Source organism: Camponotus vicinus, unplaced genomic scaffold (genome assembly GCF_025532165.1).
Source record: "Camponotus vicinus isolate PSW18456_S1 unplaced genomic scaffold, iyCamVici1.0 SCAF_2, whole genome shotgun sequence".
Taxonomy (NCBI): Eukaryota; Metazoa; Arthropoda; class Insecta; order Hymenoptera; family Formicidae; genus Camponotus; species Camponotus vicinus.
Window position 1 is genome coordinate 9,228,201 of NW_028141956.1, and position 14,735 is coordinate 9,242,935.

A 14,735-nucleotide genomic window follows, 5' to 3' on the forward strand; every position below is an offset into this window, starting at 1 on the left:
AATTCTCCAATGGATATTTGCTATATTTAGACTCATTTTAAATGTAAAATGTATGTTCCTCAGAAGAGAAAATTTAATAATAAACTTCAATTTTTAAAATACTAAGAAAGACAATTTCTATAATCTTTCTCTTTTTCTTTTAGAATTATAAAAAATACATATTTGCATTCTTTAAATGTAGAAAACATGATGTACAATACATACAAGAATATTATCATAGGAACAAAAAATCGTTTTAATATATAGAATAAATATTTTTCTTTCAGATTTCTAATCTCTTATTGATATTCTGAATTATGATGATGTCAGAAGTAAAAAAAAATATATTCTATCTTGTAAAATACATTTAAATTTAAATTGGTTGTTATAAATTTCAAAGTTACGTTTACATGAATTATTAATTATCATCTGCATGATGTTTACATGAATTTTTTTTTCATATAAATATAGGTACTGTATAAACTATTATAAATTGTCAGAATGCAAAAAAGTTATGTAGTTGGGTTATATTATAAAATAGTAATAATATATAATGTAAACATTAATATATGTGTCATTTATATATTTTTTAATCAATATGAAAATCAGTATTGAAAGTTTATTGAACTTTTTGTTAATTTTTCTTAACATCGTAAATTTTAAAAATTGTCATGCTTAAACCATACATAACATAAACCAAGATTGGACGTAAAATATAATAGTTTACGTTTACTCGTAAATAACGTAAATTATGGTTAACATGTCAATGAATAATCTATAATAATATATCTGAAATATAGCTTATCAAAAATGTTTCATTTATACATTATACAGTTTAAAAATGTAACAACATAATTTTAACATTTTACGATAAGAATAAAATATTTGCTAGAAAAATATATGAGTTTAAAAAAACTCATTTATTTTGATCTACTTTGCAAGAAAAAAACTCAAATTTCCCTTTTTTAAAGTTATAACTCAATATAGTTGCAATAAGGACACAAAAAAGCCTTAAATATTATTTGTAAAATATCTTAAGATAATTTAGCATTACTTCAGTCTTGAAATTATATATATACATTGTCTCGCGTTCTCAATTCTTTTTCAAAATATAAATCTGCAAACTTATTTCTTTGGTTCTTGTTGTAGCCATTTAAGGCATATTGTTTTAATTGCATTTTGGCCAAGTCTATCTGATTCTTTTAAAATTCTCTTTATATCTTGTGTTCTAGAATGTTTAACAGCAAGAAGATATGCAGCCTTTAATTGCTTGCTTTCAATGTATGCATTTATCTAAAAAGAAGCATCATTGTAAGATACATATATAAACAATATATTGAAAATATCTTTTATTAACATTTAAAAAATTATAAAGTAACTCACCCTAAGTTTTACGTCAATTATTAATTTGATTAAAGTATCTATATGATTTTTGAGAACCGGATTCTGTTCACTGTATAAACGATTCGATAGTAATTTCATACAATGTGTCAAAACATGATCAGAAATTACATGTGCATTAGGTGTTCCAGAGCTGCGACAGCATTTGATCAATTGCTCGATCGCGGTTATGTCATTTTTTAGAGTCAATATATGGCCAGCTAAAGAATATATTTTCTGTTGTGGCAGATTATAATCTATAAAAATACAATATGAACAAATTATTAATTTAATTTTAATATATTTTACAAATTTATGTTACATTTTCTATTTATTTAATTTTAATGTAAATCATATAGGATGTGCATAGAAATTGCTATTATATTGCATTCATATTATATTGTTACCTTGTATTATCCTAAAGGCTATACCGAATCCTTCTTCGATATCACGACCACATAATATAGCTAGAACAGCCAAATGGATTTTCTGTTGCTGATTGCCAAACAACGTAGGCAATTCAAATGTTTGAGATTCGTCGCTATCAATGTTCGGGAAGAGGTTTAAAAATTCCGTCGGTGCTCTGTTTTCTCTTTCACAATTTGCTAAAAATTTTGTGATTTCCATCTGTCTGCATATAGTGTTTATATGTCTATCTATTTCCGACGGTTCCATCTCCATTGTTAGAATACTTTGACTGCTATGAGCAAAATTCATGCCCTTTCTTTTTTTACTTAAGCTTTCGATTTGCAATTCTGATTCTAAATGTTTTTGCGCATCTTGCAAAAAGTGTGCCCTGTTATGCAAATCTAGGTAGGAATTTATTTCGCTGGTATAAAAATGAATGCATGTCATGGACGCTCTTATACAGTCTTTCATAAAGAGCTGTATCTGATATAAAATATTCCAATATTGTTTTCTTTCCATGAAATGGCAGACAAATATTAAATACTTTTTCCAAATGAATAAGGTGTGATCTTTTGCCTTCATTGCATCATGAAGTTTATCAGTGTCGCCGTTCTTCAAACAATATAAATAAACTCCATTAAGAAATAAATCACATTCTAAATCATTTTCCAAAATATATATCAGGCATTTATCAAATTCTTTATGCTTCAAAAAGAATTGTAAGATGGAACTGTAGCTTCCATATGTCAATAGATAATATAAACTTTCTTGGTAGTAAACTGTTAGATTAACAGGAGTCAGATATTTAGTATTAAATTGATTTTGGGTAAGAGCTTTGAGATTGTTAAGTGTATGAAAAATTTCCTGCGTTACATCGGATGTAGATTGAGACGACTGTTGTATTCGAAATCGATGTACGCTTAAATTATCTAATATTTGTAGAAGTTCCGTCAATAATGGTGGATCCTTTAGAGGCCGCCACTTGGAGTATTCTTTTCTCTTCCAATAATCATCACCCTCTCTTTTTTTCTCATCCAAAATTTTATTGTTCTTCACCACAGTTGTGCTGCTTTCCGTTGATTCTCTTCTGTGTTTTTCGAATTCTTTGGAATAAGATAGCACGACCCAATCGTCAAAATCCTCGTATACGATTTTGTCGAGGCAATGATGAAACTTCTCTCTCGCTTGATCTAAATGCCCTATCTTCAAACAAGCTTTACCCCACGCGGCCCATACCCCCTGTGTATCTAGTCCCGCTTTTGTACTAACATCCAATGCTAATGTCCATTGTTCCTTTTCAGTGAGAAGATCACGTAATTTTCTCAACGTGTGCTCGTCTAGATCATCCGTAGGTAGCAGAGCCAAACAATCGGACTGGATTAGAGTTGTGATAAGGTCCACTTGCGAAAGAAATCGGTCGCAGTGTGTAAGACCAGTATTAAAACCAAGTTTTGCGCACTTCACTTTAGCTGCGACCAATAGAGAACGTATCATTTTAATAATCACTGCATGATCAACTTCAGGATTTATTCTGCCGCTAACGGGTAGGAGCAATTGCTTCATTTCATCGCAACGATCTAGCAAGAAGCTGTATATATGGTAAAAGTTAATAAATCTTTTTACTTTTCCTTTTTTTATAAATTAAAGTCAATAGTATAAATATTGCTATTAGTTAAATTATCTTATCTCTGTTATACTTGTCTTTTCTTAAGTAGAATTTCTCTATATTATATAATACTGTATTAAGAAAAACTTAAAAATTTAAATTTACCTGGTATACATCTTATGATCAGAATGCAAGTTAAGGATAGCGAGACACAATGAAATATTTGGCGCATACTCGAACGAGAACTCCTCCCTTATGGTGCGATTGTGCCTCTCATCTTTCGTCAATCGCCAACAATCAAACGTTTCACTGTTAGATGTTGACGAGACACTTTGCATCGCATGCATCTGCAATACTGTTTGACGTTTGCAATCATCGCATACACGTACGAATACGGAACTGGGGTAACCAGCAACTTGCATGCGATGTTGAGAACACATGGCGCAAACAACACGACCGCACCGCCGACAATGGTGTCGTCTGTTGAACATGGAAAATATTACAGCTTTGCAGCAACTGCATTCTCTTGCCTATTAAAAAAAAAACAAACGCTTTATTTTATAATAATGGAAAGATATAAAATTTAATCTTAAGAAGTTAATCTTAAGAAATTTGATATACATGTAAACTGACTAAAAAAATATTCATTCTTTTGTATTATTATTGAATGTTTTTGAAAATTACCTTATCATTAGGTACCCATTCCTCTTTCGTGGGCACATTAACAGGCATAATAAATTCATTATTTTCAGCTTCTACATTAGATTGTGGAATATTCTTGGTTTTACTTTCGATGCCATCACGTTGAACGGATACGCGAAGATCCAGCGATTTTCTGGCATAGAATCTTATAATTTTGTCGAAGTTACCCATATCTATATCAGCATGCTGTAAATTTCCATGTAACATGTTTAGAATCTTTTGAATACTTTCAATTTTGCAATTCATTAATAATTGTTCCAGTATTAATAATGGTTCTTTTATCAGATGAATATATAGCGTTCTGTCTTTATTTTCCAACATCTTCAAAATTTCCAGACTGATTAAAATTTTTTTATATTTGGATTGTTCTGCTACTTTGCAATGTTCCAGTAAATAGTTAGTGACAAACTGCAACGCGCTAATGGATTCTAATCTTTTGAGAATTCCTTTGCATATCTTTACCGATTGACTCAACGGTAATGTCTGAAGAAACTAAAATATCAAAATATTAGCATTCATTATTGAAACATTGATAAAAATTTTTTCAGAAATGTCTATATAGATCGTTTTTGTAAGTCAAATTCTAGCATACCTTTAAAGCTTGCTGAAAGTCTTGCTGCTTGTTTTTTAAAAGACCTATCAAAAAATCTTGAATCATAGGAGATTGTATCTTTAAGGAGAACGCTTGACATTCTAGCCATTCCAAGCACAATTCGAATTGATCTGTATAAATCAAGGATTTGATAATCTCAAATGAATTGATTTTTTCTGTACAGTACATGATATCATACCATGTACTGTTGGACTTACTTGCACAATATGGAATCATTTTATGAAAAATTGCTATTCTGTGCAAGATGCTGTTTATTCGACGCTTGCAATATGCCGGTAATTTGTAATTGTGCTCATGTTGTAATGCATGATATAACGCGTGCTCACATACATTTATGGACCATTTGTTGACATTATGCAATGTTGTCTGCACTAATATATGTATATCTTTGATTTGATATAAATATTGCAACATATTCATGACAGATAAAACATCTGAATTGGAGAGTATATGACTTAGAATTAAATCCTTGAAGCGTTGCAATTCCGTATCATGTTTTATGATGCTGTCAGCTAAAGCATTTAAAATCTCTAAAGAATTTTGCATATTATGATCTCTTTTTTGATCAAAATAATGCCACAATTCATGCACAGATATGCTATCGTGAATAGCGGTGAGAGTTTGATTGTTGTCAAATAATAATTTTAATTTATTAATCCACGGAGAATTCAAAAGATTCTCGAGACACACAGTGCATTTTATATTGTCATAATTGTTCTCCAAAATAGTCGAATTTTCATTATGCATCCTCTGTACAAGATAAGAGAGTAGCCAACAATGGCGTTCCAGGTATTGCAGTAAGCTAGGTCTTAGCATCCGAATTTGCCAAAGTGATGGTTCCATGGTATTTGTAGTTCTGATCCTAGATATATCATGTTCAGAATATCTTAATACTACTTCATATGTATAATCGCATGCGATATAATCTATATGTTTGTTTAATATTTCAAATTCATCTGTCGGCAAGAGATTCTTATTGATATTGATATCAGTATTTTGCGTTATAAATGCGTTGTGATAATATTGTTGGGGAACATCAGTAAAGCTGATTTTCTGTTTCATTGTCGGATTATTCGTCAAATCATCATCAAGTGACACGGCTAACAAGTAATAAGAAACATAATCACGCATCGCATCGTTCAAGTTTTTATCTAACTTCTCAGCCTCGTACACCTACAACGTCGAGCATATTGATCATGTTCATCCGTACTTATCCGTAATAATTAATCGAGTATAGCTTACACGAATTTCAGGTGTGCCATAAAGCTCGTTAGCCATAGCGAAGATAACTCTCGGATTCTGTACAAGATCCAAATCCTGCCATGCCAATTCATTGAGTTCCTCGACTGACATAAAGAACTTCAAATCATTTACATGGTAGCCCAATAGTTTTGATCTGAGAGTGGCGAGTGTTACCAGACCTAGATCACCAATCATATAGCCGATTGACATCAAAGAGACTGTACGCCTTAAGCTGTCGAAAGGCGGATCGTTAGACCACACATCCAGATTTGCATGAAGGAACATAACATTCCAAACATTCAAGAAAAACGTCAGTGTCTCATTTCCTACAGACAATTCACTAAGATCGAGATTGGCAAGACTTGACGTTTTATTTAACACTGCTCGCACGGCCATATGATTAGAAATATTTCTTAGGCACGAATTGTCCAGACGAGATCGCTCCGGACTTACATCATAGAGAACCTGCAGAAGTTCTGTCAATATTTCTGAAATGCATTGGTTTGGCTCCATGACATTTTTTACATTCTGTAAAGATAAGCTGATATTGATACTATATTAAATGATACTATATTATTATGTATTGTTAGTTAATACAAAAAATTACATATACAAGATGTTTTAAAGTTAAACGATCAAATATGTTATTCATGTTTGATATCTTCGTTATAATATTTTAATTTTAAAGCGTTTGTGGACCTATATATATTTTTTTTATTCCTACTCTTATAACATACTGACCAAGTTTGATTGTTTAACTTTGACATAATTTGTATATATTTAATCAATTCGCATACCGAATCCTCTCGTTTCTGATTTAATATAATGCATCCGGAATCTCTAACATTATTGTAATAATTTTTTTCATTACAATACGAAATTTTAGGACATGCATTTATAAGAATACTGTATATTAAATTCACTTGCAAATTAGAAGCAATTATTTCAAGCTTGTCCGGTTCTATCTTCAAGTCGAATATTTGATATCCAAAATAACGATACAATGGTGTCTTTAATAAATCAAACACTGTCACTATGTTGGCATCATCTAAAAACATAATAATAGATAAATATACAAAAATAGATTAATATACACAAGACAATAATATATATGAATATATATTTAAATATATATTTTTATAATTAGTTTAATAGATATAAATTAATTTAAAATAAACGAGGACAAAAACACAAACTTACCGATGTCTGGAATAATAGTGCATACAAGTTGCAGATAAGAATAGATATTTTGAAAATATTTTTTATCATTGTTAAAAATATCAGATATCTTTCTTATCGTTTTTAATCCTAAAACATAATTATTATTGTCACGATATTGCATCGCAATATTCCCAGTTCTTTCAAGATTGCAAAATAAGTGATAATTATTTCCAAATTCACTCCAAATGTCGTTTTTTTCTTTCCAGTCTTTTATGCACAACGGATTTCTGGCGTCACACAGTATATTTGTCACGGATATATTATTCTTACTGTCATAAAACAATTGATAAATCTTTAAAAAGAAATTCGCATATTCTATGCCGTCAAACGTTTCGTATAATTTTAAATATTTCATGGCTACGTCGCAAAGATTACTCGAGATCTGATAGGTTTCGCCGATAGTCAAGCTCAAGTCAAGCACGCTAAAAGTTAACATTTTCTTGCTAGTTAAAAGATCCGTATTTAACATTCGTAAATGTAATTCCTGAGATGCTAAAAATGTCTCGAGCTGCTTGATGTGCTTAGAAGACTGTACAGCTTCTTGTGTAATCAATCTTATGTTCTGCAAATATATTCCAATATTATATTATATCTAATACTAAGCCAACAAAAGTATATGTATAAGAATCTTACCTCTAATGTAGAAGTTCCTGAATTTTTTTTAGAAAAGTCTATTGTATCTGAAGTATCAATATATTTAGATATATTCTGCTTAAATGTGTAAAAAGCTTCTGAAAATCGAATCTCGCCATCTACTTGTGTATTTTCCATATGGAACATCTAAGGAACATAACATGTTTGTGAATAGTGTTACGAGAAACTTAAAATGTCTTATCAAAAGACAATTGTGTTTCTACTAATAATCAAGATTTGTATCTTGCAAGCACTTTCTCATACAGTTAAATATTGAAGCAAATTTTTTGTACTTTATAATTGATATATTATAATATTTTGATTAAGATTGCATGTATATAATAAAAAATTATTCTATTATAGATTGATGTACAAGATGCAAAAGTTTTTGATATTGCATTAGATGTTATGAATTATGATGAAGAGAGTGAAAATGAAATGATTCAATCAGCAGATCTTACAGATTTGAAACCTCTCGCAGAAGATGAAAAAAGATACAAATCATTACATTCTCATGTAAAATATTACAATGAACATAACGCTGGAAATGAAAAGCAGTATTCAAATATGTTTTTCTATATACAACCATATGCAGAAGAGATATTTAATTTGCAAGAAGATAAGCCATTTATTGCTGGTTTCAAGCATGAATTAGATAAAGTAAACTGTCTTACTGGTTTAAATATATTTCCACAAAATTATTATATATTAGCCTCAAAATCTATGCTCTCAAACTAAAGTATTTCTTTTTCTCTTTTCTCAAGATTGTAAAACAGACGACAATTGCCTATATAACACCAATTAAGACAATTAACAATACACGTTTTCAAAACAACAAGAGAAGTATACAAAATTTAGAAAGATTACAAAACTACATAACTGTTACTACAGGTATATTTTTAAAAATGCTTATATTATATATACTTATATTAATCCTAAATCGCTTATATCAATAAATAAAGATAAAATAGATGATAGAATAAATAAATAAATAAATAAATAAATACATATATATATATATATATTTCTTTTTTTTACTAAATTAATAGATAAAAGTATACAAAATATAAAAAATGTTAGAATAAAACGTGAAGAGATAGTGAATCATTATGAGACGACATTAGATAAAGAAATGGATTTTTTCGAAGTTATGAAGCATAGAGATATTGTAACTGATGAGACAGAAACAACTGAATATTTTGAGAAAACGCAAGAGATGCATATGCAATATGACATGTATGAATATGGTCAAAAAATTACAAGTGAAAATATTCTAGATCAATCTTCAATCCTGAAAGAGACATCTACTCTTGCAGATACCGAAAGTCCCGATGAAGAATCGTACGATTATAAAAAATTCAAAATGGAATACGAACAACAGTTAGAATACAACATAAAATATGGGAAGATATTTAATTATACCGAGAAGAAAGAATTGGAAGATACTCCAAAAGAAGCATTGAAAAGAATAATGAATTTGAAAAAATTCAAGAACTGTACAAAGGAAGATCTAAGTCGGATTGGAATTAAGGCATTAGAATGCCTTCTATATGATTATCAGCGCGTAAAAGATATAACACATGTGAAGAGAATTTTGTCAAGGACATGGCTAGTTCTCAAAATTTGGCTATTAATTTATATTTGTTTGGCAATCCCTTGTTGGTGTCAAAGAGGTAATTTCATCAACTATAGTTTTCTCTTGAAAAAATTATTATGGAGATATAAATAATATGCCATACTTCAGGATGGTGCTGCTGTTGTTTTCGTTGTAAATTTTGTTTTCCACAAAAAAGAATTGCATTTGCAAAACAATATTATATAATGAATCCACCTGGCACTTTTGTAAAAGATTTAAAAAAGAAAAAAGATATGAAAGAGCCTATTAAATATGAAGCTACTGAATATGAGTATAATACATATGAAACATTCGAAACTGCAATAAGAAATTTATAAATACATCAATATTTATTAAATGTTAGAGAGTTATCCATTTTATTAGTTATTCAATATGAATTATTCTCGGAAGCATGAATCTTGCTCTCTTTCTCTCTCTTTTTCTCAATCAACTACTCAGATGTTTACTGAATTTAGATTCTTAATTTATATAAAAAGAAAATATAAAACTATATGATATATATTATTACACAAAGTAATGTTACCTCAATTATTTCCCGTGCCTTCTGAAAATCGCTTCTCCATAAACAATGCAAAATCAAACTTTCTTTCGAGGCTAGCATTAAATTTATAAAGGATGATTCCTTTTTTATTGCTACAAAATCTGCTGTTGCTGTATTAATTTTGGAACGTTTTCTGCGTCTATTGCTACTCAATAAACCAGACTCTGAACTGCTATCAGATTTAATTTTAGTTTCATCTGAAGTATTGTCATCTTTATAAAAGAATGTATCTTCCTTAATGTGATGTGGAAAATTTAATTTGTCAGACATTACAGATTCTAATTTATTTGTTAAACTATCGGATTCGTCTTGTGAAATACCAATGTTTACAATAAAATGAGATTTCATATAAAATTTCAATTTCCATTTAGCATCCATTAATGTTGATGTAAGGATGGATATATTTTCACGAAGCTGTTGTGCCTCTTCCAATCCAAGTGTTTGTAGTTTATCAATTTCTTGTGTTGCAACTAAAGTATTATCCCATAAATAATGCAGCATGTCTCTTATAATATATTTGTTAGCTACAAAGCCTGTCTTCTCATATTCTACACACTTGCTAATATCCGTTCTTTCAAGTGATGTATTGCAATTATCATCTTTGGCACTTGTAACATTAAAATTTTCATAACGCAAAAATAATAAGGAAAATATATTCTCTATTGTTTGAATTCTCAATGACAGAGGAAACAAAGAAGATAAATATGATGTCATGTCAGTGAAGTATTTAGTAATCTGTTTATGTTCTGTACTATAAAACTCACATAACAAAATAGTCTTCAAGGCGCTTATTATGCAACAATATGCTTGAAAAGTTTCAGACTGGGCAGACTTTTCCAATAAATTTTTAATTGTATTGTGATCTTGATCATGTATATTTGTTGTTATCTTCAAGACAGAAAGCACATTATGTTTTTGCAAAAGAGCAAAAATCTGTTTTACAGATATTATATGTTCAAATATATCAGATTGTGAACTTTGGAATTCCTTGATGTTTAATCTCATTTTCATAAAATATTCTCTTTTCCAATGTAAAATATATTTCACAATTTCAATGTAATTTTTTAAGACTATATGCAATTCATTTAAATCATAATCATTGTGTAAATCAAAATAACATTTCTCTAAGAAAAACTCGATAGACTCACACATAAAGATACCATTATCACAATTTTCAAGTGAGTTAATTTCTTCTTGTGGACAATCATTTAACACTTTCAATAATAAAACTGGATACAATTTTTTTAGCAAATCACACGAGAACAATAATTCAACTTCATTATATTTTTTTTTCATAGTTAAACTATAACATATATCCTGCAACATATAAATTTCTTATAAAATAATAATTTTTTATAAAAAGAAATTTTTAAATATATATTGTAAGTAAATATAGTATTTTATTATTTAGTTGTTAATCAATTAAAATAATAAACTAATTAAAGCTTAAAATATATAAAACTTACCAAAATATCATTTAACCAATGCAATTTCCTTGTATTTATTCTTTTAAGTAATTCTTGTTCACATAAAAGTATTTTAAAATTTTTTGTTAATTTAAACATACTTTCACTGATTTTATGTGCTATAAATAAAGTAGTGGCGCTTTCAGAATATGCATGTGTTTCATTCCAAAATAAAAGCCATTCTTTGAATAGTTTATCATCTTTCCTTGAATATAATGCAAGTTCAATATCTTTAACATGATGTGCTTTTGAAAGCATAGGATAAATTATCTTTAAAAATTCAATTTCTGCATTTGTATCTATATCCATTTTTGATAGTATACACAGAATAATTTTTAAAAAATTTCCATTAGTGATTGGATCTGTTTCTAGAGAACAAGATTCAATTGTTCTATGACTTAGATACCAATTTTTTTTGACTGGAATGTGTTCTAAGCATGATTTCAATGTAAAAAAATAAATATCTTGTAAATTGCTAACAATATTGCATGTAGATGGAACTATGGATATTAATTTCTTTATAATCCAACATACAATTTCTGGATTAAAATGTATATTCTCCTTTAGGAATGTGAAAATCTGTTTGGATATAGTGTTTAAAGTTTCTTTTTCATTACAATCTATGTTTATATTCTGAAAAAATATCACAAACTCCTGGAAAATAAAATTCTTCTTTAGAAATAAGAACAACATAAAATAACAAAGATAAATTTTGCTAATAAAAATACCTTTAATGGATAAGCTGATATATTATCACACAGCTCTAGGGCATTCTTTATTTGTATATAATCAAATTGTATTTGAATATTGCGCTGTATATCACAATTAATATTAGACGATTTGTTATCCATGATTCTCCATAGCAATATATAGGCAATCCATTGGTATTGCTCTTCATTAGCAGAATGTCTATAAATGTACATCAAACGTAAAAAGAAATAAAAAATGACATAAAATGTAAGCAATAAAGAATATTTACTCACATCAAGTTTTCAACAACAGTTTTTAATTCTGCTAAATCAATGCAACTGTGATAAAATTCTTTCAAGACATTATTGTCATTATTTATTTGAAAAACATTTAAAGATGTATACCACAATCGAGACAAAATGCACTTATCCAATTCTAGTACTCCTGTTTGTTTTGACATTATTTCTTTCTTTTAGAAATATAATTGTATAATGCATTAAACTTATTTTATTTTCTTATTTGAATAACAATCTTATGCAAGATTCAATAGCATTTTTTATTATATGTTTAAAATACAGAAGAAAGAATATCAAAAATCAATGTATAATCAATGTATATATGCGTAGTTTATTTAGTTTATCAACATAAAGAAGTTTTATTTTTCTTTTATAGATTTCCGTTCATAGAGATAGGACTTTAGGATTTGATACCAAAGTTCTCTTAGATTTTTAGTTCTCCTCTTTTTCTTTTTACATCTTCATTCTTCCTCATAAATCTTAAATTATCCTTTTAGATTTTGATAGTGCTTTGAACTCGAAGAATTATATCGTATTTATTAAATTGTATTACTATATTTATATTACATTATTCTATCTGTCTTTGTAATAAAACTGTTTATATATATAGTTTTCAAAATATTTAGTTCTTCCTTTTTTTATATAATCCTATTTTTATATAACAGTTCCACATACAGTTCGATCTACTTGGCTTTATTTCAAGTTCGTAATTGGGATAAATGTCGAAAAGTGACGGGTAACCTTTAAAATGATATTGGAAATCTTGTATGGCGACTACGCGCAGATGGGCGTAGATAGAAGACTGAGAGATGGCGGTCTTCTCTCTGATACATATATATATTCGAAAAGTAACTCTTAAAAAAAATACTATAATAATTAAACAAATAGATAAAGATAACAATAATAATTAAATAATTTTTTATTTAATATTTAAAATAGAAAGAGCTGTATGGTTACTTTGAACACCTTATACTAAACTGCTAATATGGCTAAAATTACAAATTTGAATCTGACAAATGGTTAAAATTAACTTATGGATATTCTGTAATTAGTTGAATTATTCTATATCATTTATTGGCTAATTCTTACATTTTTATCCTTACGGTTACGGAATTAAAACATTTAAAATAGTGAAAAATGATTCCACTTGATATATATACGTGGAAAAGTTTAGTTCAAATTTCTAAAAAAAATCAGAGAAAGATTGCGTACTTCCTAAAAAAATTTGCTATCTCTTCTTTTAAAATATTTATTTAGGCAGCGAAGTATAATACATGTCATAGGCATATTTCTTATTTTATTTTATATTAGTGTCCTATTTCATATTTTCATCTTTTTTCCTATTATTATCAAAATAGATTTATGATACATATATAATTCTTTATCGTACATTTTCAAATATTAGAACTTTCTGTGTGTTATCACATAAACAGGACATTTAAAACATAAGATATAAATCTTATTTTTTAAATATCCTCTTAGAAAAAAATCAAACATAAATTTAGCGATTGTGCTCGTTATTCTTACAGTTGCAATTCATTAATTGCATATATTATATTACCGAATTGGACATATATATATTAATAAACGATAAACAACAAAATCGCTAATATTCTTACGCTTGAAATTCTTTTAAACTCTCTTTTATTGTTCTTTAAAATTATATATAAAAAATATTATAGAAGAATATATTAGATTTAATTTAGTTGCCAAGATATTTGCATCAAACAATTCATTTTCCTAAAACATTTTTTATTAACAATAAAAATATTTCTGATATTCAAATACCTTTTCAAATTCCTTCTTCCTTCTCATTTCTTTTTTCTCTGCTTTCTTGCTCTCTTTCCTCCTTTTTCTCCTCCCTTCTTTTTTTCCTATTTTTCCTTCTGTTCCTCTTTTTTCTTTTTCTTCTTTCTCTTTCATCTTTCTTTTTCTGAATATATAGTATTTACAATGTGTGTGTATTCTAAATTTTTCACAATACTTGTACAAAGCTTTCCATATGCACGCATTTAAAAGGCAAAACTAATTATAATTGGCACTTTTTTTGAGACATACATATATAAGAATATAATATATGTACAGAATTCCATGTATTATATTTACTGACAATGAACAATATTGCCAATTCATGCAATTTCGAAATAGTAATTTTTTAAATTTATTACACAGATTTAAACATATTTAATTTTATGTTAAAAAATTTCTAATATAAATAATTAACAAAATAAAAGATAAAAATGATTACACAAATATACTCAAAAAATAAATAATTCTTTAAAAATCGAAATATTGAAAAATAGAAATTATGAAAAAATTTTT

General features: G+C 28.0%; 2 protein-coding genes across 8 annotated transcripts; one reads left to right on the forward strand and one right to left on the reverse strand.

Annotated features, from left to right (window-relative positions):
• Window positions 1–293: 293 nt before the first annotated feature.
• On the reverse strand, window positions 294–14,673 carry Sptz (zinc finger FYVE-type containing 26 spastizin). 3 transcript variants are annotated; one of them, XM_083092539.1, is made up of 14 exons: window positions 12,411–14,673; window positions 12,156–12,336; window positions 11,428–12,081; window positions 9,944–11,278; window positions 7,785–7,931; window positions 7,131–7,713; window positions 6,854–6,978; window positions 5,931–6,458; window positions 4,668–5,861; window positions 4,058–4,567; window positions 3,539–3,903; window positions 1,767–3,355; window positions 1,363–1,616; window positions 294–1,272 (listed from the first exon to the last, which is right to left on the reverse strand). In XM_083092539.1, exons 1-14 carry the CDS (start codon window positions 12,575–12,577, stop codon window positions 1,105–1,107), a joined length of 7,800 nt encoding a protein of 2,599 aa, XP_082948665.1. In that variant the 5' UTR covers window positions 12,578–14,673; the 3' UTR covers window positions 294–1,104. The 3 variants fall into 3 exon arrangements, with proteins under 3 accessions (XP_082948665.1, XP_082948664.1, XP_082948666.1); XM_083092538.1 differs by having other exon boundaries at window positions 6,728–6,978; XM_083092540.1 differs by lacking the exons at window positions 9,944–11,278; window positions 11,428–12,081; window positions 12,156–12,336; window positions 12,411–14,673 and having other exon boundaries at window positions 306–1,272; window positions 6,728–6,978; window positions 7,785–8,050.
• On the forward strand, window positions 7,447–10,136 carry LOC145967550 (uncharacterized). 5 transcript variants are annotated; one of them, XM_083092548.1, is made up of 6 exons: window positions 7,447–7,696; window positions 7,796–8,049; window positions 8,148–8,444; window positions 8,549–8,675; window positions 8,834–9,457; window positions 9,529–10,136. In XM_083092548.1, exons 2-6 carry the CDS (start codon window positions 7,978–7,980, stop codon window positions 9,735–9,737), a joined length of 1,329 nt encoding a protein of 442 aa, XP_082948674.1. In that variant the 5' UTR covers window positions 7,447–7,696; window positions 7,796–7,977; the 3' UTR covers window positions 9,738–10,136. The 5 variants fall into 5 exon arrangements, with proteins under 5 accessions (XP_082948674.1, XP_082948672.1, XP_082948673.1 ...); XM_083092546.1 differs by having other exon boundaries at window positions 7,817–8,049; XM_083092547.1 differs by having other exon boundaries at window positions 7,822–8,049.
• Window positions 14,674–14,735: the final 62 nt, after the last annotated feature.

Coding starts and splice junctions, on each gene's coding strand:
- LOC145967550 (XM_083092548.1), top strand. CDS start 7,978: ATGTCTTATCAAAAGACAATTGTGTTTCTACTAATAATCAAGATTTGT. Junction 8,445..8,548: donor TCAAGCATGAATTAGATAAA/GTAAACTGTCTT, acceptor TCTTTTCTCAAG/ATTGTAAAACAGACGACAAT. Junction 9,458..9,528: donor CCCTTGTTGGTGTCAAAGAG/GTAATTTCATCA, acceptor GCCATACTTCAG/GATGGTGCTGCTGTTGTTTT.
- Sptz (XM_083092538.1), bottom strand. CDS start 12,577: ATGTCAAAACAAACAGGAGTACTAGAATTGGATAAGTGCATTTTGTCT. Junction 6,979..7,130: donor CACTATTATTCCAGACATCG/GTAAGTTTGTGT, acceptor TTATGTTTTTAG/ATGATGCCAACATAGTGACA. Junction 1,273..1,362: donor TAATTGACGTAAAACTTAGG/GTGAGTTACTTT, acceptor GCTTCTTTTTAG/ATAAATGCATACATTGAAAG.